Source organism: Mustela nivalis (assembly GCF_964662115.1).
Source record: "Mustela nivalis genome assembly, chromosome: 10".
Taxonomy (NCBI): Eukaryota; Metazoa; Chordata; class Mammalia; order Carnivora; family Mustelidae; genus Mustela; species Mustela nivalis.
The window spans coordinates 43955231-43977349 of NC_139029.1; the positions used below are offsets into that span (position 1 = coordinate 43955231).

Below are 22119 nucleotides of genomic sequence, written 5' to 3' on the forward strand. Positions count from 1 at the left end.
AGCCACCCAGGTGCCCCTGAAATATTTGGTTTTAATAAAATATATTTATGTATAATAACTCCTGATATTGGTAAAATACTCACATCTAATATTCCAGATAATCTTCATAATACCATATGAGGAAGTGTATTAGTATTTTCCCCAATTTTATGGAGAGAAAGCTGAGATCCAAAAAGCCTAAGTAAATCAATCAACAGGATTCAGTCAGTATTGAATCAACATTTTCTGGCATAGAGTTTGTATATTGTCCAAATGTTTATCCTCCCGCGCTCACATTTTCTCACACTTTCTATCATTCATTCTGATACCATATACGAGAGGCTCAGGCTCCAGCAGAGGTGACAAGACCGTCAACATTAACAGAGCATTTTACTGTGTGGCAGACACTGAGTTAAACACTTTAAGCATACTGTCTCATTTAATCCTCAGGAAAGACCGGGAAGAAGATCCTATAATCCCCAATTTACAAATTAAGAACTGTGATGTTAAATAACTTGCTCAAGGTCATGGTGCTATTCATTGGTGGAACCAGGGGTCAAACTCTGTGATATTAACCAACATGCTGTGTCTCAGAGATGTTTCTCCTGGGATTTTTCAAACTTCAGGTCATAGCCCAGTAGTAGATTGTAAAAGAAAGTTAGTGGGTCACGATGAGCATTTAACAAAACAAAACAGAGTAAAACAGGTTGGGAAATATCTGAGTGCTTCAAAGTAAGATGAAGTATTGAAACTTGTTTTTTTGTTTTTTGGATATGTGACATTTATTTTCAATTTGTTAATATATGTTTTACTTTTCTTTGTGACTTCTCCCTTTGGCCACTGCATATTTAAAACTTTTTCAATTTCTAAATACTTGGAGATATCTTTGTTTTATATTTTTAAATTGAAGTATAATTGATATATATTAGTTCTGGGTGTATAACAATGATTTGATATTGTATATATTGCAAAATGATCACAACAAATCTAGGTGCCTTCCCTCCCCTTATGTAGTTATAAATATATGTAGCTTATGATGAGGCCTTTTAAGATATTCTGTTAACAACTTTCAAATATGCAATATAGATTATCATCGAAAATCACTGTACTTCATTTTATAATTGTTTGTACCTTTTACCTCAACCATTTTTGCTCCTCACCTGAAAATAACCACCGATCTGTTCTTTTTTTTTTTTTTTCAGCATTAACAGTATTTATTGTTTTTATACCAGACCCAGTGCTCCATGCAATCTGTGCCCTCTATAATACCCACCACCTGGCTCCCCCAACCTCCCAACCCCCGCCCCTTCAAACCCCTCAGATTGTTTTTCAGAGTCCACAGTCTCTCATGGTCCACCTCTCCTTCCAATTTCCCCCAACTCCCTTCTCCTCTCGAACTCTGCATGTCCTCCATGCTATTTGTTATGCTCCACAAATAAGTGAAATCATATGATAATTGACTCTCTCTGCTTCACTTATTTCACTCAGCATAATCTCTTCCAGTCCCATCCATGTTGCTACAAAAGTTGGGTATTCGTCCTTTCTGATGGAGGCATAATACTCCATAGTATATATGGACCACATCTTCCTTATCCATTCGTCCGTTGAAGGGCATCTTGGTTCTTTCCACAGTTTGGTGACCATGGCCATTGCTGCTATAAACATTGGGGTACAGATGGCCCTTCTTTTCACTACATCTGTATCTTTGGGGTAAATATCCAGTAGTGCAATTGCAGGGTCATAGGGAAGTTCTATTTTTAATTTCTTGAGGAATCTCCACACTGTTCTCCAAAGAGGCTGCACCAACTTGTTTGAAACTTGTTTTATCTGGATGTATGTGGACTGGATCATGGAGTAACGAGTATTGCTTAGTTTCCAGGATAGTAAAGAAAGCATTAAAAATACCATCTAGTATGTCCCACTGACTATAGATACATACTTCATTACTTTAAATAAAGGAAAAATCACAAGTAACCATAAGGAAGTCATTAGGAGGTTTATTAGTTGAAGTTCTAACTAACTGATTTGAGAGAACAATATGAGATAGAAATTTATTCTAAAGAATTGGCTCACACAATTAGGGAGTCTGACAAGTCCCCAGATCTGTAAGTGGCAAGCTGGAGACGCAGGAGAGTTGACAGTTTATTTCCTTCAAAGGTTGGTAGGCTTGAGACCCAGGAGGAGCTGATGTTTCAATATGAATCAAAGGCAGGAAAAAAGCTGAAGTCCCACCTTGAAGGCAGTCAGATAGCAAGAGTTCTTTCTTACTCAGGAGATGGTCAGCCTTTTTGTTCTATTTGGGATGTCTACTGATTGGGTACGGCCCACCCACATTAGGGAGAACAATCTGCTTTACTCAGTCTACTGAGTAAACGTTGATCTCATTCAAAAATACCTTCCCAGAAACACCCAGAATAATGTTTAACTCAATATCTGGACATAACCATGGCCTGGTGAAATCAACCCATAAAAGTAACCATCACAGGACGGCAGACAATGTAGAAAGTTAGAGGGAGATGTAAGTAATCATTGCCAAGACAGGCCTGGAAAGTCTCATCTATTGAGACAGTTTATCCAAATGGCAGTGAGAGATGGGAGTTCTACCTGAGCTTTGTGGTAGGCAGCACCAAGTGCTGCCATGAATATCGTCTCACTGGTGCTTCTTGGCAATGCTATTTTTTGTCTTATGGCCGTCCCCATTTTACAAACAAAGAAAACCAGGCTCTGAGAGCTATGATGTCATGTCCAAGGTGAAACCATTGTCTAGGAGCAGGGTGAGGTCCAACACAAGGACTTCTAACTCCAGCTCCATGCTTCTTGGGGTCTATCTGGATATTTTATTTCATTTACCTTTTTATTTTTTCATTTCTTTTTTTTTTGAAACAATAAATCAGGTTTTAAAAATTACTAGAAGAGGATTATACTCAATACTCTTTCCTAAACGCAGTTTGGGATCACTTTGACTTGCTGATCAGGAACTGTTACTGGCAGAATTGTGAAGGGTTCCCCTGCCCAGCTTGTGGTTGTGTGTTCTGAAGCTTAGGTACAATCATGGGGCCAGGAACAAGCACAGTGTGCTGGCATGTACGACACTCAAAGAGGTGAACCTCAGAGCCTTGATGGCCAGAAAAATGGTCTAAGCCAGTAATGGCAGCTGGCTTCAATAGCAGATGCTAACAGGATTATGACCCAGGACAGGTGCTCATCCCAACAGTGCTGTGATCAATTAGTGATGGGGAACAAGGTAATGTGGGCTGTGCATGTTTTATTCCTGTAAGAGAATGAGACAATGCAGCCCAGATGATTAAGTTGTGTACGCATAGTCACTGGGGTAGGATGAATGTGCAATTCAAGTCCCTCAGATTCTCATGTTTTCCGCATTTATATATTATTGCTGTTTCTTGCCTATAATTCCCTTTCAGAAAGGTACTGAGTAGAAAACAACATTTTTCCTTCTTATCCAAAATAGGAGGTAGGAAACACTTAATCTCTGAGGAGAACCCTTCTCCTAATCTAATCTCCACCAACCCACCCATCCATCCATCCATCCCTCCAACCACGCATCCAGTCAACGAGAACCCATGATCAAGAGATGAAGGACACAGCTCCATGCCCTGGAGAAATGTACTGTTAGTTGGGGACTCAGAAAAATACAATGTGAAAATGCTCAAATGAAAATAAATACAGTAGAAGCACAAGGGAGAAAGCAACCCTCTCTTTCCTGCCCTCCCTTTTTCTAGACTCCAAAGACATTCAAACCTGAACTTCCAAAATTTAGGAGTAGGAGCTTGCCTAACACAGAAGGGAGCTAGGGCTTTCTGGGCAGAGCGTCTCAGGAGCGTGACTGAAGCAGCAAATGGGTGAGGGTGAATGGTAGGAGACGTGTGTCCGGGTTCACCCAAAGGTCGCACTCTGTTGTAGAGGACTTGCCCGTGAGGCCAGTGTGTCAATGACAGCGATCCTGTGGCTGAGTTAGAGCAGGAAGAGTGATAACATCAGTAACCTGGAATTGGAGTCAGTGTTGGGCTCCAGAGAGCCACAGAGAGAATGCAGTTTCCGGCATGACAAGTTGCTGGAGCCAAGCAAAGGTGACTGTTGAGAACAGGAGGGTTCCTGGCCCTGGATAAGATGGTCAGTATTCAAGGGAGCATGCTCTGGCCCTGCCCAGCCCTCTAGCCCCATTACTCAGCACTGGGCTGTGCTGTACTATGCTTTTGTGGTCCCTCCACCTAATCGCACCCTCCTCCTCCTCCCTGGGGCTTTCTAAGAATGAATGTGCTGTTTCTTCTACCTGGATTTCTGCTACCCCCCCCTCCCCAAACCCTTTTTTCTCCACCTGGCCAGGGATTATCCATCCTTGGTCTCTGCTTAGATAGGACCCTTCCAGGCAGACTTTCTGTCTCTATAGTTTTGGGTCGGGAGGCTTCTTAGGTACTTCAGTGCACCTGGGATTCAGCTAGATACACCACACTTTGCCCCTGCCTGTTTCCATCATGCATCTTGTTAACAAGGTGTTCCCAGAGTTTTGCACATAGGCGGAGGCTGGTCCACAGCAAAGGCTCAGTGTCCTCCTAGCAAAAGAGGCTGAGAATCCAAGCCATTTATGCTGGGTCCTCTCTGGAGCTTTCCGGCACTCTGCAGAGTCGGGGTAGATTTCTAAAGACTCGGGCTGGACTGGACAGTGCCAAGGGTAAGCTGGGCCAGAATCTGATTGTGAAGGGTCTTATATTTATGGCTAAGCTGTCTGGCCTGGCCCAGAGGGTCTTTTGCTGTGCCTGCTAACCAACCAGTCACCCTGAACAGACAGGCACTAGATTCTAACAGGCTCCAGGCTTTATCCGCAGTTACCATGACAACCAGACTTCATAGTGATGGATGGTATTGATTGACTGACAGACTCCTGATGTCTTGGCTTTGTCCCCGTCCCCACTAAGTCATTTACATACACATGGAACTGAGACACTCTCGACACCATTCTCCTGATCTTGCCCTGATTTTGAATTTCCACCTCTGTCACTGAAACAGCCCCAGCCTTAAAGGAGAAAAAGGTGTGATCATGTCAAAATTACCCCCAGAGCCACACTTGGCCTCTCTCCCATAGGTGATATTATGTGGCATGGAGGAGATGGGCTTTGGACACAGACTTTGGTTCAATCACAGTTCTATTTACTTAGTCTATCATTTTGGGCAAGTGACTTCAACTATTTAAGGCTCTGTTTAGTCATCTCAAAAATGGGAAAAATTGTACCTGTTATGGAGAAATGTGTGAATATGAAACGGGATAGCACATGGGAAAGATTTACCTAGCACATAATAGGTACTTACCAAATGTGGGTGTTTTCTCAATCTTCCCTTATTCATGGCACACTCCAGAAATGTGGATTAAGAAAATCTGATTTTGGGGACGCCTGGATGTCTCAGTCAGTTAAGTATCTGCCTTCGCTCAGATCATGATCTCAGGGTCCTGGGATTGAGCCCTGTATCTGGCTCCCTGCCCAGTGGGGATCCTTCCTCTCCCTCTCCCTCTGCTCCTCCCCCCATATGTGTGCTTTCTCTCTTGCTGTCAGATAAATAAGTAAAATATTTTATTTATTTTTTTTAAAGATTTTATTTATTTATTTGACAGAGAGAGATCACAAGTAGGCAGAGAGGCAGGCAGAGAGAGAGAGGAGGAAGCAGGCTCCCTGCTGAGCAGAGAGCCCGACGCGGGACTCGATCCCAGGACCCTGAGATCATGACCTGAGCCGAAGGCAGAGGCTTAACCCACTGAGCCACCCAGGCACCCAATAAGTAAAATATTTTTAAAAAAATATCTGTTTTGACAAACTCCTAAGGTTCCACTGTTCCGTGATTTTCCAGGCTCAGCATCAGGGACCAGTAGCCCAGTCTAGGGATACTGTCACATTCAGGGCAGTAGTCATAACAGTAATGCTTGACCATTACTGCTGGTTCTGAGCCAGGCACCACACCAAGCATCGTACACACTACAGCTTAACTCACTTAAACACCACAAACAACCCTATGAGGTAGGTACCACAAAAGCTACCACCTTATGGATGAGAATCCTGAGAATACAGAGGTTAGACAATTTGCCCAGATAGTAAGTGTGCAGAAGTGAATTTGGCTTAGGCAGTCTCTGTCCCAGAGAGACTGAGAATCTCTGCTCTACTGACTCTTGTCATGGCTCCATTAGCCAGCCATTTGAATAGATATGTATGGCCAAAATCGTCCAGAAGGGCCAGAGTCTCTGAAGATACCTGTTAGTAATCAGGAGGGAAACACGAGACTACAGTCCCAACATTGCCCATTGGGAGCATGGATTCCTTTCTCTGAGCAGCCTTGTACAATGGGGTGATCAGGGAACCCAGGGCTTGGGGGGCCACTGTTCCTGTGCCACACGAGCAGCATTTCTGTGCACAGTTAACACTGCTGTGATGCCTTAAAGCATGTACTATCTTTGGGTGTAACACACCGTACATAGACCCTGACTCTTGGGCCTGTTTGTTATGGCATTTGGGGCAAGCAACTTCACAATAATAGTGAAGATTCATTGAACACTTAATTGTGTCCAACACTGTTTTCTGGGACCCATGTCGGGAAACTATCACTCCCATTTTACAAATGGGGAAAATAAGGCCCCAGCAGGTTCAGGTAACTCATCCAGTACTACTAGTGAATGTAAAACCCTGACTCCAGAGTTCAGATTCTTAACCACCATAATTACGGCTTTTTCTTAAATAGAGAAATCCTCCTGGCTCCCTAAGACTGTTGTGAGCCTCCAATGAGATAATACAGATGAAAATGCTTTACAAAATATCATCTCCTAATCAAGTGTGAGATATTACAAAGATATGATTTGTATCATTAGCCAAAAAGGAGATCTAGGACTACTGAAACATTTCAGAGGCATTATGTCTAGATTGGGTGGGATCAGCCCATCCCTGAGCACTCCTGGGGGCTTGTCACATGCCAGGCTCTGTGCCAAGACCTGTAAACCCAAGAGGCAATTTTATAAGTTTGTAGGATAATTGGAAGAACAGACCAAGAAACTGACAATTGCTAAGGTCTGCTAAATACTATGCTGGAGGGGCGCTGAGGGATGCCCTGGGGGACACACAAGGATTCTGTGGGGACACAGACTTGGGCCCTTGGGAGAGAAGGAAGGCTTTCTAGAACTGAGTGGGAGAGGAAAAAGCACATGAAAGGCACAGAGGTACTTACACTGCTGTTCTTGGGCGGTTGGGGAGAAGCGTGAGTTTTAATAGATAAATAGCAGCCTAGAGGGAGCAGGTGAAGTTAGCCTACATTTCCAAGCTCAACAATCATCTTTTCTAATGTTATGGAATAAAATAGGCTATAGGAGTCTTTCCCTTTCCTTCTGAAGCTGTCTTTGGAGGTAACCAATGTAGCAAAGCAACAAAGCAAATAGATCACAGCAACCTGCATGACATTTGTTTGTTGCAAAGAGATAAATAATGTATTACACCTGCTGTTTTCCACCTGATGCTTTTCATCTGAGGAGTGACAGACTTATGGCCTTCTGGCACCTCAGAAGTCAAGCTTCCTCGTTCTGCCTCTGAGCCACACTGATGGAGCCTCTCCAAAGAAGGGTGAGAACAGCTCTCAGACCTGTAGCACTGCCAAGACCCGGTGGAAAGGAGCAGTAGACACGGTGGCCAGAGACATGTCCTCTCGGTTCCTGGCCCGCCAGTTGGACATCCCAACAGTTCTTCTCAGGTTCAGGCTAGAGTGGGAAGGAACCCAAGGGCTCCCAGTACCTGCCCCACTGATTGCCCTCTCCCTCTTTTGTACTCCTGAGTTTAGGTCAGGTTGGCCTTTCTGAGCAGAATCTTGTTGCTAGAGACACAAGACCTCCACATGGTCTCCCTCTGCTTTCAATGTGCCCTCTTTATCTGGCTAATCCCTACTCATCCTTTCAGACTTGCCTCTGATAGCCTTCGTCTGACCTCCAAGGAAGGCTCCTCTGACTATGCTGGCCTCTTTCACACCTCTCCTCGCACAGGGCAGTATTTGTTCTCTTCCACTTCTTCACACTTGCCTGTGAGCTCACGAAGAGCAAATGCTCTTTCATCCTTATTTCCCGGATGCCTGGCACACATCATTAAGTACTTATCACGCTTGTTTCAAATGTTCTCCAGGTGTTCTGGTGTGTTCTTAAAGTTTCAGAATCATGGATTTAGAAGAAACCTTCAGAGACCACAGGTCAACTCTTCAAACTCTTTCACTATGCCCCATTCAAGCAAATAGTCTCTCCTTGGTACCCTCCTAGGATGGGGAGCTCACTGCCTCTATGAAACAATTCAGATTTCCTTGGCCTGTGACCATAATGAAGATTTATTTTATGCTGAGCTTAAATCTGTCTTCCTGTAGTTTCTGCCCTCTGGGTCCTAGTTCTTGCCTTGCAACCATGCAAGTAAGCCTAACTCCTCTTCCTCAAGACAATCCTCTGGAGAGCTGAATCTAGTTCCACAGATCTCTCTTAGAGAGAGAACTTTCCTCTCTTGTTCAGGTGAACATCCCCATCCCCTCAAACATTCCCAAAGGATATGGCTTTGAATTTCTTCACCCTCATGCTACTCTTCCCCAATCATTCCCTACTTGCTTTTTTCATTCTTTAGTCTTTCTGTGATAAGAACACTTAACATGAGGGCCGCCTGGCTGGCACAGCTGGTTAAGCATCCAAGTCTTCGTTTCAACTCAGGTTGTGATCTCAGGGTCCTGAGATCGAGGCCCCTTAAGGCTTTGTGCTTGGTGGGGCATCTGCTTGAGATTCTCTCTGTCTCCCTCTGTCCCCTCCCCATTTGCACATGCATTCTCTCTCTCTCAAACAAATAAATAATTTTTTTGAAAAGAACACTTAACATGACATCTACTCTTTTCACAAATTTGTAAGTGTACAATATAGGCTTCTTAACTATAGAGACAATGTTGGACAGCAGATCTCTAGAACTTCCATAATTGAGACCTTATGCCCATTGATTAGCAATTCATTTCCCTTCTCCCCCCTTCCGCCAACCACCATTCTATACTCTGAGAGTTGGACTATTTTATATACCTCCTATAAGTGGAATCATGCATGTTTGTCCTTCCTTATTTATTTCTTTTAGCACAATGTCCTCAACATTCACGTATGTTGTTGCATATGGCCGGATTTCCTTCTTTTTTAAGTCTAAACAATGTTGAGCGAAAGTCGTCTTTCCTTATTTCCTCCTAAAAATATGGACTGTAGAACTTTGTATCAGATTCTGGGTTTCTCTAAGCTACACACACACACACACCACACACACGCAGATTATCCCCTCCTTTACTTTATTGATTATAATTTTCCCCTGGTTTTTTACCTGGTTTCATTGTCTTTCTGAGCTGGAAGTTATCCAAAACTCCACAACCTTTTCTCTTGCTTTCTAAGCGGTGCCCATTCCCTATTGTGTTCACACATGGTATTTTCTCCCTAGGGAAGGAAGTTATAGCTTTCCCAACTGAGCCTCATTTTGCTATTCTTGGTGTGTCTATCCTTCCAAACCTTTTGAGGGCTTTTTCAACCCTGATTCTTTACCTGAAGGATCCTTGGCTTTTCCTAGTTATCTCTTATGGGTGGAGAAGATGAGCCTGCCTGCCGAGTCCATATCCAAGGCATTGACAAAGGCATTGACTGAGACAGGGCCGAGGCCGGTGCTCTGGGACAGGCCACCAGGGTTCTCTGTAGAACCATGCTACTCAATATCTGGTCCCAGATGTGCTGACAAGGAATCATCTGGGTCATCTGTTTAAATAAAGATTGCTGATGACTCAGAAATAGAGCATTAGGACTCATAAAGGTGGGGCACAGGAACCTGTATGTTTTATAAGCGCTACAGATGATCTCACTGTGTAGCCGGGTTTGGGAACCTCAACTCTAGAGTTCACTGAGTTCAAGACCCCGACACAAATGCCGGTATGATATGGTCCAAGCTGACATCGAAGGAACCCATGGTGTGGAGCCATGGCTGATCATTGTTTGCTTCTATAAATACATGTGACTTATGAACATGGATTTGAACCATGTAGGCCCACTTATATGTGGATTTTTTCCAATAAATACAGTACAGTACTGTAAATGTATTTTCTCTTGTGATTTTCATAATGCCAGTTTTTCTAGCTTACTTTACTCTCAGAACATAGTATATAATACACATAATATACAAAATATGTGTTAATCCACTGTTTATGTTAACTGTAAGGCCTCCTGTCAATAGTAGGCTATGAGTCGTTAAGTTTTGGGGGAGTGAAAAGTTATACTTAGATTTTCAGCGGTGTGGCGGGTCAGCGTCTCAAAGCCTGGTGTTGTTCAAAGGTCAGCTGGTATAGTCACTCCACCACTCAGGCCACACACCCATCTGGGCAAGTGCCACACAATTGCTCTAGACCTTTCTCTGTTCCCTCTCCCCTCCCCCTCCTCTGCTTTTTACTAGATGAATGAAGCAAGATGTGTATGGTTCTGTGTTTTGGCTTTCAGTACTAGTTTCAAGTCTTGGATCTTGGCACGGCATTTGACCTCCTATGCCCACCCCCCACCAAGCTCACTGGCCTTGGTTTCCCATAGGTCCTCGCAGACAGCTCTGATCTGCATCCCACCCCACCCCCCATAGCTTCTGGTGTGAGACCCTCTCCTAACCCTCCTATATAGAAAAATGCCACTCTTGGGGTGCACCTTAGTTTTTGCTTAGTATGTACCCCAACCCTGCTAGCTTCTCAAGGACGAGATTTTGCTTATTCAGATTTTCATCATATTCCTATTTAGTTCAGAGTGTCTGCACTGCCTAACACAAAGTGATGGGGATGGTACCCAGTCAGCATTCACTAAATTTTTCTGAGAGCAGAATTCTTTAGTTGGATGTGATAGCTGGCATTAATGAAAATATCACAGGCTTCTAAGCAAGATGGACTTGAGTTTGAATCTCAGCTCTACCGTTTCTTAGCCATGTGGCCTTAGGTAAGATAAGTCACCTATATAAACCAAAGGCATCTCATCTAAAAATGAGAAGGGTGGGCTGGGTGTCCAAGGATGCTCTCAGATCTCTCACATCTGAAGATTCTGAAGTCGCAGACCTTCCCTTGCTGGCTGGTACCCAACTTTGGTGTTCTTGGAAGGAAAATCTTTGCACTCAAGTGGTCCTGCTCAAATCAACAGGCTGTGGCAGACCTGCGTGAGCATGAGGGCCCTGGAGGTGCCCTCCAGCTACCCCTGACCCCTGTAATCAGCCTGCCCTGTCACCGTAAGCCGGCAGCCCTCCACCACCATTCCCCTTGTAATCCCACTGGCTTCTGCCTGTGAATGCTCTTCCCCACTTTTGTTTATCACCGGCAAAGCATTTTTTAATCAAAACAATTAAATATGCTAAATCTTCCTCAATTAGTAATGCATTAACGATTAAAAGTACTCAAACAGAAGTGGCAGGAGAAGCCCCGGGCTCAGTGCTGAGTGTTGGTGCTCGCAGCCTCACAGCGTCCCGCCTCCCAGGCCCTCCCAGCTCAGGAGTATTTCAGAGATCCAGGCGCAGGGGTGGGGGCGGCGGGTAGTGGCACAGAGGGGCCTGGAGATGGACAAATCCAGCCCCTCTCTCCATAAATAGGAAAACTGCAGTCCAGTGTGACCACAGGAGTTTTCTCAACTCATACAGCGTGCCTGGGCCTGGGATTTGTTTAGTCCTGCTTTTTAAAACCAGAACATGGGTCCACAGTGAAGGTGTACAACACGATGATTGATATACGTATACAAAGGGAAATGATGACTACAGTGAAGCTAGTTAACGTATCTTCTCACACAGTTCCCTTTTCCGATGTCTATGGGAATCTACGTTCTTTACAAGTGTTCAGTACTCCCCGTGATATGATGAACTGTCTTCATCAGGCTGCACATCAAGTCTCTTCTTATTCATCTTACAAAACTGCAACTTTGTCCTGTTTGACCAGCATCACCCCCCACACCCCCTCACCTCTGCACCCCTGGCAACTGCCTTTCTAGTCTTTGCTCCCATATATTTAGTTGGCATTTTTAGAGGCTACATATAAGTGAGATCCCGCCATTTTCTCCTTTTTGTGTCTGGTTTACTTCATGCCAGCATGATACCTTCCAGGTTCATCCATGCTCTCGTAAATGGCAGGATCTCTTTTTTTTAAGGCTGAATAATCATATATATAGATAGATAGATAGATAGATAGATAGAGATATATCTATATATATCATATATAATAACCTTATACACATAATAGTCACACACATACACACATATATGTGTGTGTACACACATACACACACACACCATAACCTCTTCATCCATTTATCTAAGTGACTGGAATTTGAATTCAGGATTCCTGACTTCTGAGATTTTTTTGTCAGGAGCCTGTGCCACAGGACTCCTGGTGTATATTTATTCGCTCACTTGTTTCATTCATCAATCACTTATTATGAAAATGGTTACTGAGCGCCTCCTCCACAGGAGACACTGTGCTGCCATGCTGACAAGAAAGTAGTGAATAAGGAACAAATCTTTGACCTCACAGAGTTTGTAGTTTGACAGTGACACAGACTAGGAACTTGGTTACTTGATACTTCTTTGAAAATATTAGATCTAATCCATAGCTCAATTGAATAAACAATGAAAATTATTTTTCCCTTGTGGTTGCCATAATAATACAGGGCTGGTAATAATTATTATATAATTGCAGTTAAAAGTAACTCACACCAGTCAGAATGGCAAAAATTAACAAGACAGGGAACAACAAGTGTTGGAGAAGATGTGGAGAAAGGGGAATCCTCTTACACTGTTGGTGGCAATGTAAGTTGGTGCAGCCACTCCAGAAAACAGTATGGAGGTTCCTTAAAACATTAAAAATAGAGTACCCTATGACCCAGCAATTGCACTACTAGGTACTTACCCCAAAGATACAGATGTAGTGATTCCAAAGAGGTACCTATTCATAGGAACAATGTCCACAAGAGCCATACTGTGGAAGAAGCCGAGATGTTCTTCAACAGATGAATGGGTAAAGAAGATGTGGTATATAGATACATGGAATATCGTTCATCCATCAGAAATGGTGACTACTTAACCATTTACATTGACATGGATGGAACTGGAGGGCATTATGCTGAGCAAAATAAGTAAATCAGAGAAAGACGATTATCATACGGTATCACCCATGTGTAGAATATAAGAAACGGTGCAGAAGACCATAAGGGAAGCGAGGGAAAACTAGATGGGAGGAAATCAGAGAGGGAGACAAACCATGGGAGACTCTGAAACATGGGAAACAAATGGAGTTGCCGAAGGCGAGGTGGGTGGGAGATGCAGTAACTGGGTGATGGGCATTAAGGAGAGCACGTGATGTGATGAGCACTGGGTGTTTATGCAACTGATGAATTGTTGAACACTGCATCTGAAACTAATGATGTACGATGTGTTCACTAATTGAATTTAAATTAAAAAAAAATAATGATATTTCAAAAAATACAAACCCCTTCAGAAAACCTTCAGAAAACCCGAGCTGCAGATAAAGCTGGACTCTGTAGCAATGGTCAGTACCCTGCCCTAGTTGACTTTTCTAGCCTTACCTTGCCAGCCCAGTGAAGGGCTGGAAGCCCAGCTCTGTTCACTTACAGAGTGAGGGATTGTGACAAAATGACTTTACTGCTTTGAGAATTATGCTCCTCTTCTACAAGATTCAGGTTCCTCCAAGGGCCCCCAGATGTAGACAAATATGGGGACTGCTAATGCGGGACTCAGTTATTATGGGGCCAGAAGGCAGGCAGACTGCCCATGGAGACCCCGTCATATAACAACACTCTGGCCTTTCTGGGGTACAAAGAGAACCTGGGCAAAAAAGAATTGTGCAAATATGATTGTTCATGTCTGCACAAAACACATTGGTAGCTCTGAGGAAAGAAGGAAGTATTCTGATCCAAATCTGCATCATGCAGAACATATTTGAACTAGAGCTTGAGTAGACCTTGGAACAATGGAAAAAAGGGAGAAAGGAAGGGGTACTGTATGCAAAATGGCAGAGTGAAGATGGTGCCAGTCACAGGCCAGGTTCTGTGTGAGGAGTATATGGAGATGGATGAGGCAGAACCCCTGCCTCAAGGAGCCTCAAGGAGAATGTGCAAAGGAAAGGAAACCAACGCTTTTGAGCAACCAGTATGTGCAGTATACGTTCCTTCTCATTTCGAGAATTATTTGGGTTTGAACCTCATACAAGAGACTATTGAAATTGAAATTGGGTTAAAGGACTGGGATCTCAACCTAGATCTGTTGGACTCCAAAATTAAAGCAAGCTATAACTGCTGTGAGGGAGTTGTTCTATAGTCACTGTCTTTTTTGGATTTTTTTTGGCAGAATTATCAAAATAGATTTTATTTCTTTTTAATTGTGTTACATTAGTCACTGCACAGTACATCACTAGTGTTTGACATAATGTTCCATAATTCATTGTTTGCGTATAACACCCAGTGCCCCATGCAATCCATGCCCTCCTTAATACCCATCAGCAGGCTCACCCATCACCACCCCCACCAAAACAAAACAAAACAAAACAAAAACAAAAACAAAAAAAACCCTTCAGTTTGATTCCTAGAGTCCATAGTTTCTCATGCTTCATCTCCCATTAGAAGGGAAAAATGAAGGGGGAGAATTAGGAGTGGGAGATGAACCACATTCGCGGTCTTAAAGCATCTCAGCATTTTGTGTCTCTGTCTCCCTGTTGCAGATCTTACCATCACAGATATCAAGACATGCTTTGGAGGTTTTGTGGGCATTGAATATGACTATTCAGACCGTTTAAGCATTGGAGGGCAGTTATCAGGGGGCAACTGTAGAAAATCCGGAGGAGGCAATGAGAGTAAGTATTGAGTACTTGGTCTCCCACAGAGAAGATAGGTTTTCCTGGACATACACTCAGGGCACGGACATGATTTTCCCCCTCAGCTGATTCCATTTCAGTCAATGGTTGTGCTGCCTAGGTACTAAATACCCAAACCAATGACTGATTGTGGCTCTACTTTGAATGCACCATGGGCTAAGGTCATCTTAGAAAGATGTGATTTTAGAAAGTGCTCCCTTCTAGATTTTGAGCACTAGATAAAGATCAAAGAAAGACCTGGGATAAAAGGAATGTGTAAAAAAAAAATGTGTAGACAGAAGCTGGGTAGTTGACTATCGAGATGAAGGCCTCTCAGTTTATAGTCCAGAGGGAGGAGACAAGTCTTCTGAGAGAGAAGAACATAGTTACCAAGATCAAGGAACAATTATTAGAGAAAGACTGCACACAGATATTTTGTGGCATTTCCTGAACAAGTTAGTGTGAGTATTTATGCATGCATTCATTCATCAAATGTGCGGGGTATTTTTCTTTCAGGTGGGAGATACTGAGGGTACAGGGATGATGAAACAGTTTACAATATAGTGGATGAAGTAGACATAAAACTGGTTCAAGTTATTCCCATTGTGTTAGACTACTCATGCCCCAGGGCCTTAAGTTAAATGATTTCTTCTCTGTGACGTTCTTCCCTCCTCTCGCCATTTACCTCCAAAAATTCATCACTTTTCTAGACAACTCACCTTTCACCCTGACCACCTTCCTTCCTCTACTGTAGATCTTTCTCCATGCCCCTTCTGAGCCCCAAAGAGATACCTGTTGCCGCACCTATGATAATCATTATTTTTTGTTAGCACCAATGATATATTTTTTTAAAGATTTTATTTATTTATTTGACAGACAGAGATCACAAGTAGGCAGAGAGGCAGGCAGAGAGAGAGGAGGAAGCAGGCTCCCTGCCGAGCAGAGAGCCCGATGCCGGGCTCTATCCCAGGACCCTGGGATCACGACCTGAGCCGAAGGCAGAGGCTTTAACCCACTGAGCTACCCAGGCACCCCCCACAATGATATTTAATTGAGCCTAGTAGACAGGTAGTAAGCACAGGGCATCTGAATGAATAAATGCATGCATGAATGAATCCTCCACATTCCCATCCTCTCCCTCTGCCATGCTGGTCAGGGCTGGGCTTTCATCCCAGTATCTGTTCTAGCTCAGAGGATGGGTCTATTCCTAGGCTCTGGTCCTTCTCTTCTGCTTTGTCCTGAGTTAACTGAGCAAGGTAGAAGTGTGGGAGACAGCTCTAAGGGGAGTACAGGAACTCTGTCCCAGATCTCATTAGTGGGGCTTGCCAACCAGTCCTTTGGCTTTTTGGAAAATGAACTAATGCAGTTCTCTTCTTTGATGGCAGTAAACGACTTGAAGGCCATGGGTGTGGAAGACATCATTTCTCGGGTGCGAGGTGGCAGTTCTGGCTGGGGCGGTGGCTTATCTGAAAACAGTAGCACCATTACATATCGTTCCTGGGGGAGGTCATTAAAGTATAGTCCTGTTGTTATTGATTTTGAGGTAAGTCTTTTCGCACTTGAAGAAACTCTACGTCCATGAGGAATGAAAGTGAAGCAGACCAGATCATTTCATATTTCTTATTATGAGCCCATCAAAGAACAAGATTAAATGTAACGGCACAGTGATCTGGTGGCCTTCCCCACGCCTAACTGTAGGGAGTGCGTGACTTCAAACCCCGGGGCCACAGGACCGCTGGGAGCAGAAGCTTAATATCTGGGCAGAGCCTAGTTTTACACCAGTAGTCCCAGAATTTCTTCAGGATTAGGCCACATGAAAAAATGGGAACTTGTATTTATCCAGAAAAGACTTTAAAATCACATTCGTTCAGGTAGGGGTTCACAAATTTTTCTGTAAAGGAGCTGATAGTAAATATTTTTGGCTTTGTGGGCCACATACAATCTCTATCATACAAATTCCCCTCCTTCTTTTTTTACAAACTTTTACAAATGAAATAATCATCCTTAGCTCACAGGCCATACAAGAATGAGCTGTGCTCCCCAGCTGTCTTTGCTGTCTTTGCTCTAAGGGATCCCATCTCCTCATCACAATGAACCTCTGGTCCAGATGTGAGTCTTCCCATGGAAAGGATTAGGGACCTGAGGTTTTAAGATACCAGGGAGCCATTTATAGTCACAGGGCTCATGTGTAGCTGCCTGGATTTCAGGCCTTCAGACCTCACAATCTGTTCTCACACCCCTCTACCCTAGCACTTTTTTTAAAGCCATGGTTCTCAAGTATGGGGGGGGATACTTCACTCCTCAGGGGAAATATGGCATCATCTGGAGAGGTTCTTGGTTGTCACAGCTAGGAAGGTGCTATTGGCATCTACTAAGTAGAGACCAGGGATGATACTAAACATCTCTCAACGCACAGGACAGCCCCCACAACAAAGAAATGTCTGGCCCCAAACGTCAATAGTGCTGAAATTGAGAAACCCTGCCTTAAATCCCTAACTTCACAAAGGCAGTGAGACTGTACTCAAAGTGCAAAGGAAACAGACTCTTCCACCAGTTGTCAAACTATTTCTCTTCCTAGGCAAGGGTAGTCCATTAAGGAAAGAATTGTATTTTGGGGCTTTAAAACAAAATATTATTGTTTTCTTGCCCATTTTCTCTTGACTCTTGTCCTTTTTCTGAGTATATTTAAAATCCAAGGTATAGATACATTCCTCTTCTTAAAATATATATCAAGAGTTGAACCTAAAAGTCTGTTATAATACCCTACTCTCCATGAAGAAAGAGGTCAGATGGATTAACCCTGATTTCATTTCTTCTCCAATAAGTAAGGGACTATTTCCACGCACCTGTAATTCACATAGGGTCTGAAAATTGCTATCATCAAGCTATTAGTCATTTGGGTAAAAAGTGTAAAATTGATATCAGGGGCAATATATAAACTTTCATGGGCAAAAGTTGAATTCTGTGTTTTCCTTGAGCAAAGCCTCCAAGGGGAAGTCTGATATTAATGATTTGGAGAAGCCCAAATATTGTCTTTGGGGGAAAGGGCCTACATTTGGGATGAGAAAGACATAATTTGGATCATGGCTTGCCACCTTTTCAGTGTATAACCTTGGACATAAAGTTACTTTATTTTCTGAGCCCTAGTTCCCTATTCTACAACATGGGGATAATAAAATGTTACATCACAAGGTTAGGGAAAGAGTAGTGCGTACTTAGTGAGTGTCAGTTGAAGAGATATGTTGATGGAAACTAAGGAAGCTGGACAGATACCATAGCCGGTAAATGGCAGAGCCCAACTTGAGCTGTGTCCAATAGATGCTAATACCCATGGTCTCTTCACATCACAGGCTGTCCCCTGAACAGTTTGGATTTGATGCATTAAGGTGGTAATAGATTACAGAGGAGGAAGGTGACACAGCTCGAGCTGTGTTTTTAAAAAAGGATGCTTACAGATATATGAAGGATGCATTGAAGTGCTGGGGGGAGAGAAAGAGACAGAGAGACAAACAATGGGCAAGGAGTCCAGCCAGGGTTATTTGGAACCTGACACTCAGAGTGGAGACAATAGCTTACTCACTTGCATGGCCCTTTAGTACTACTGGGTTTTGGCAGGTCCTTAGACTGAGTGAATATGGAGATCATGTTATGTTTTGATGTTGTGCTATGTTATATATTATTATGTGTTAGGTTATATTGAGTTGCTCATATCATACCACATGCCTTCTCTGAATCTGTGTTCTTAACTATAAAATGGGAACAAAACCATGGCCAATATCTTTTCAAGCTCTAAGATTCTTTTTCTCCATCCTTCCTCCCTCCTTTAAGTTCCTACCTGCCATTCCTAAGGAATGCTTCCTTCCCATTTCCCGTGGATTCTGGGAGTGAGGAGTAAGAGGCAGGGGACTGAGTGCTGAGCCCTACTAGAAGGTCACAGGGAAGTTGCCCAATGGTCCTACCTTCCCTGGAGTTAAGAATTATCTGTAATGAGGGTCAGAGAGCAGCACATCCTGCACTAACTTCCTAATAACAGGGCCAAATTTTCTGAGCTTCCAGTAAGTGGTCATCTGCCCTTGGCTAGCAGCCCAGCCAGTTCTGAAATGACATGGCTTGCGACCTCTGCTGCAACCTATGACCACAAGCCAAGGTCACGGGTCTTTCTGTACGCATTTCCAGGAACCCACTCGAGGTTAGTGCCATGTGCCCTCTATTAACTCTTGATTCCAGAGAAGAGAGATTGCCCAAGTGTGGCTCAGTCTTATCTCTGAATTGCCCTGTGACCTTGGCAAATCACTCCCATCTCAGGGTTTTGGGTTACAGTCCTATAAAATGAGAAATCAGTAAAGGAGCTTTCAGTGTATAACTGTAAGTTAAAATATAGCCTTAAAATCATGCCAAAGACAACCCTATGAAGGATTTTGTCTCCCCCCCCTCCATCATCACATCTAACGAATAAAAATGGTGCTTTACTTTATATTGTTCTTCCCTTCTGCAATGTTTTCTCATTCATTACTTCTTTAGATCCTCATAAGAATTCCAGGAAGTAGGTTATTGTTCCCATCTTATAGAAAATGAGGCTGAGGTTTAGAGATAGACAGGAAAGACCACATAACTAGGATGCGAGCAGCGTTTTTTAAACTTTTACTCTGTGATAGTAAAAGTAAGGCAAGAGGATTGTTCTCATTTTAGAGACAAAGAAGGCAGGCTCCCGTGTAACCAGACAGATCGCATAGCTGGGACTCGTAGGGCTGAGACTCGAAGCTGGATTTTCTGGTTCCAGATTCATGGCTCTCTACCACATTTACTGTTTTCCAACCTGGGATCGATTTCGCCCCACAGGGGACAGATGGCGATGTCAGGAGATAGTTTCTGTTTTCACAACCGGAAGTTATTACCAGAATCCAGTGGGTAGAGGCCTGGGATATTTCTAAACATCCTATGATGCTTGGGACTGCCCTCCCCCAGGGCAGCCAGAAATGCAGTCCTGTTGAGGTTGGGAAACCCTGGGTTATAGTCATTCCTGGAACAGGGAGGTGGTGGCCTCAAATGCAAATGACCCCCTCCTCCCCACATCTCTCCAAGCTGATACCAATAGGAGAAGTGTTCAGCACTGCCCCCACAGCTACCTATCACGGACTTTAATTTAAATTCTTGCTTTGAAAGTTAGCAATCAAGAAAAAAACCCACATAAATACACATAATACTTTACCCTCTCTCTGCCTCCTAAAAGTGCGGGAGGGGGGCTGAAGAGTTGGCGTAGATTGCTACAGAGCTCTCTTCCTCTGGGATTGGGGGACCACAGCTTTCAGAGCTAAGCAGGCTCATGTCCAGAGCAGCTCTTACACTTAATTATGTGATCCTGAGTGAGTCACTCGAACACTCGGAGTCTCTGGAGTTAGGTGGTAATGAGGATCCAATGCAGTGGGGTAGAGCTGAGTGTCTAGTTCGGTGCCTGGCACGTAGCAGGCCTTCCAGGGGCTTGATGGCCAGTGGCTGGGCCCTGGGAATCTGGAGGCCCAGGGAGAGGCTCTCTGTTCTTTTCGCACCCACAGATGCAGCCCATCCATGAGGTGCTGAGGCACACTACCCTGGGGCCCCTGGAGACCAAACGCCGGAACTTGCAGCTAGCTTTGGACCAGTACATGATGGAATTCAATGCCTGCCGCTGTGGGCCCTGCTTCAATAACGGGGAGCCCATCCTCCAGGGCACCAGCTGCAAGTGCCAGTGCCCCATGGGTCGCAAGGGCTCTGCCTGTGAGAAAATGGAGCAAGAGGGTAAGGCCCATGTATCCTCAGTTGCAAACCTGGCCCAGCTCAGGGGGGCCAGCACAGAAAAGACCTCGGGGTTCCCAGCCTCTTTTTTTCTGTGACCTCTTGCTTTATGGCTGACTCCTCCTCCCCTCTTTAATGGTTCTTCTGCTTTCTTCCTGCTACCAAGACCCTCTCTCAGATGAGATCAGTTGTTTGCCACGGTGTGTATGGACAGTAGGATTCATTTCTGGAGGGATGTATTAGTTTCCTAGGGTTGCTGTAACAAATTACCACAGATTGTGTGGCTTGAAACAACAGAAATTTACTGTCTGAAACTTCTGGAAGTTAGAAGTCGAAACTTCAGGTATATTGGCTGCTTTCCTCCAGGGGCTCTGAAGGTACTTCTATTCTAGGCTTTTCTCCTAGCTTCTGGTGGTGGTTGACCATCCCTGGCAGGCCTTGGCTTGGAGATGTGCCATCGCAATCTCTGCCCCATCGTCACACAGTGTTCTCCACTATCCATCTGTGTTTTCTCTTCTTAAAAAAAGCAAGTCATTGGATCAGGACACACCCTACTCCATCATGACCTCATTTTAAGATGATATAAACTGCAAAGGCCCTATTTCCAAATAAGGTCACATTTACAGGGGATGGGTGTTTGGACTTGAACCTACCTTTGGGGGCACACAATCCAATTCATGACAAGAGTTAAATAGTTGGCATTAAAGTACTCAGAACTACAGCCAAAACTCAAAAGGGCTGGAGAAAGACGGGTTTCAAAGTACTGTGGTATAGCATGAACTGACTGGTCCCGGGGAGGAAAGCCCTCAAACAAGGATTAGGAATCCATATCCTTCACAGATGAACAAGTCTGAGGACTTAGATGTGTGTCGCAACCACTTCACTAACTTCCTGTGAGACACCGGTAAACCATTTCTTTTTTTCTGGGGCTCATCTCACTCATTTAAATTTCCTTGGAGCTTCAAGAATCTCTACTCCAAGAATTTAGCTCAAATCCCTAAGCTTTCAATTTTCTGCCCATACAAAGCTACCTATGCCGTGCATGGAATGATGACGAAAACACATGGGTTGCCCAACTAATACATAGATCCATCTCCACTGGCAAGCGCAATGAAGATAATGTAAAGGAAAAAAAGAAAGTCTGGATAGGTATATTTAAGGTACTACTCTTAGGTCCATAAGAGAAACTGTTGATGCCCATAGTAGATGGGGTGGGAGCCTTGTTTGAAAATGAGGCGATGATGGGTTATAATTTCCTCACTGGGGGCGTAGTTCTCAATGGGAAGCAAGATGGCATAGCTCTGTTGGCAGATAGGCCTTTGAATACCAATGTTGCCAACTTTCATCCCAGAATTCCCTGAAAAGTGGGGAGAGTATCAGCACCTTCCTCACAGGCTGTGTTGATGTGACACTAACACACGTGGCAAATAATAATGATCTATTATAATACGTAAGAGGAAGAGATCACTC

At 43.8% G+C, this 22119-nt stretch overlaps 1 protein-coding gene across 1 annotated transcript in view; it reads left to right on the top strand.

The window, feature by feature from the left end:
* Window positions 1-22119, top strand: part of C8A (complement C8 alpha chain) — a 64576-nt gene that overhangs the window by 39701 nt on the left and 2756 nt on the right. Inside the window, exons 8-10 of the mRNA XM_082688112.1 lie at window positions 14746-14877; window positions 16263-16420; window positions 20430-20652. Of these exons, the coding sequence (XP_082544238.1) occupies window positions 14746-14877; window positions 16263-16420; window positions 20430-20652 (513 nt within the window). The remainder of the gene's footprint in view (window positions 1-14745; window positions 14878-16262; window positions 16421-20429; window positions 20653-22119) is intronic.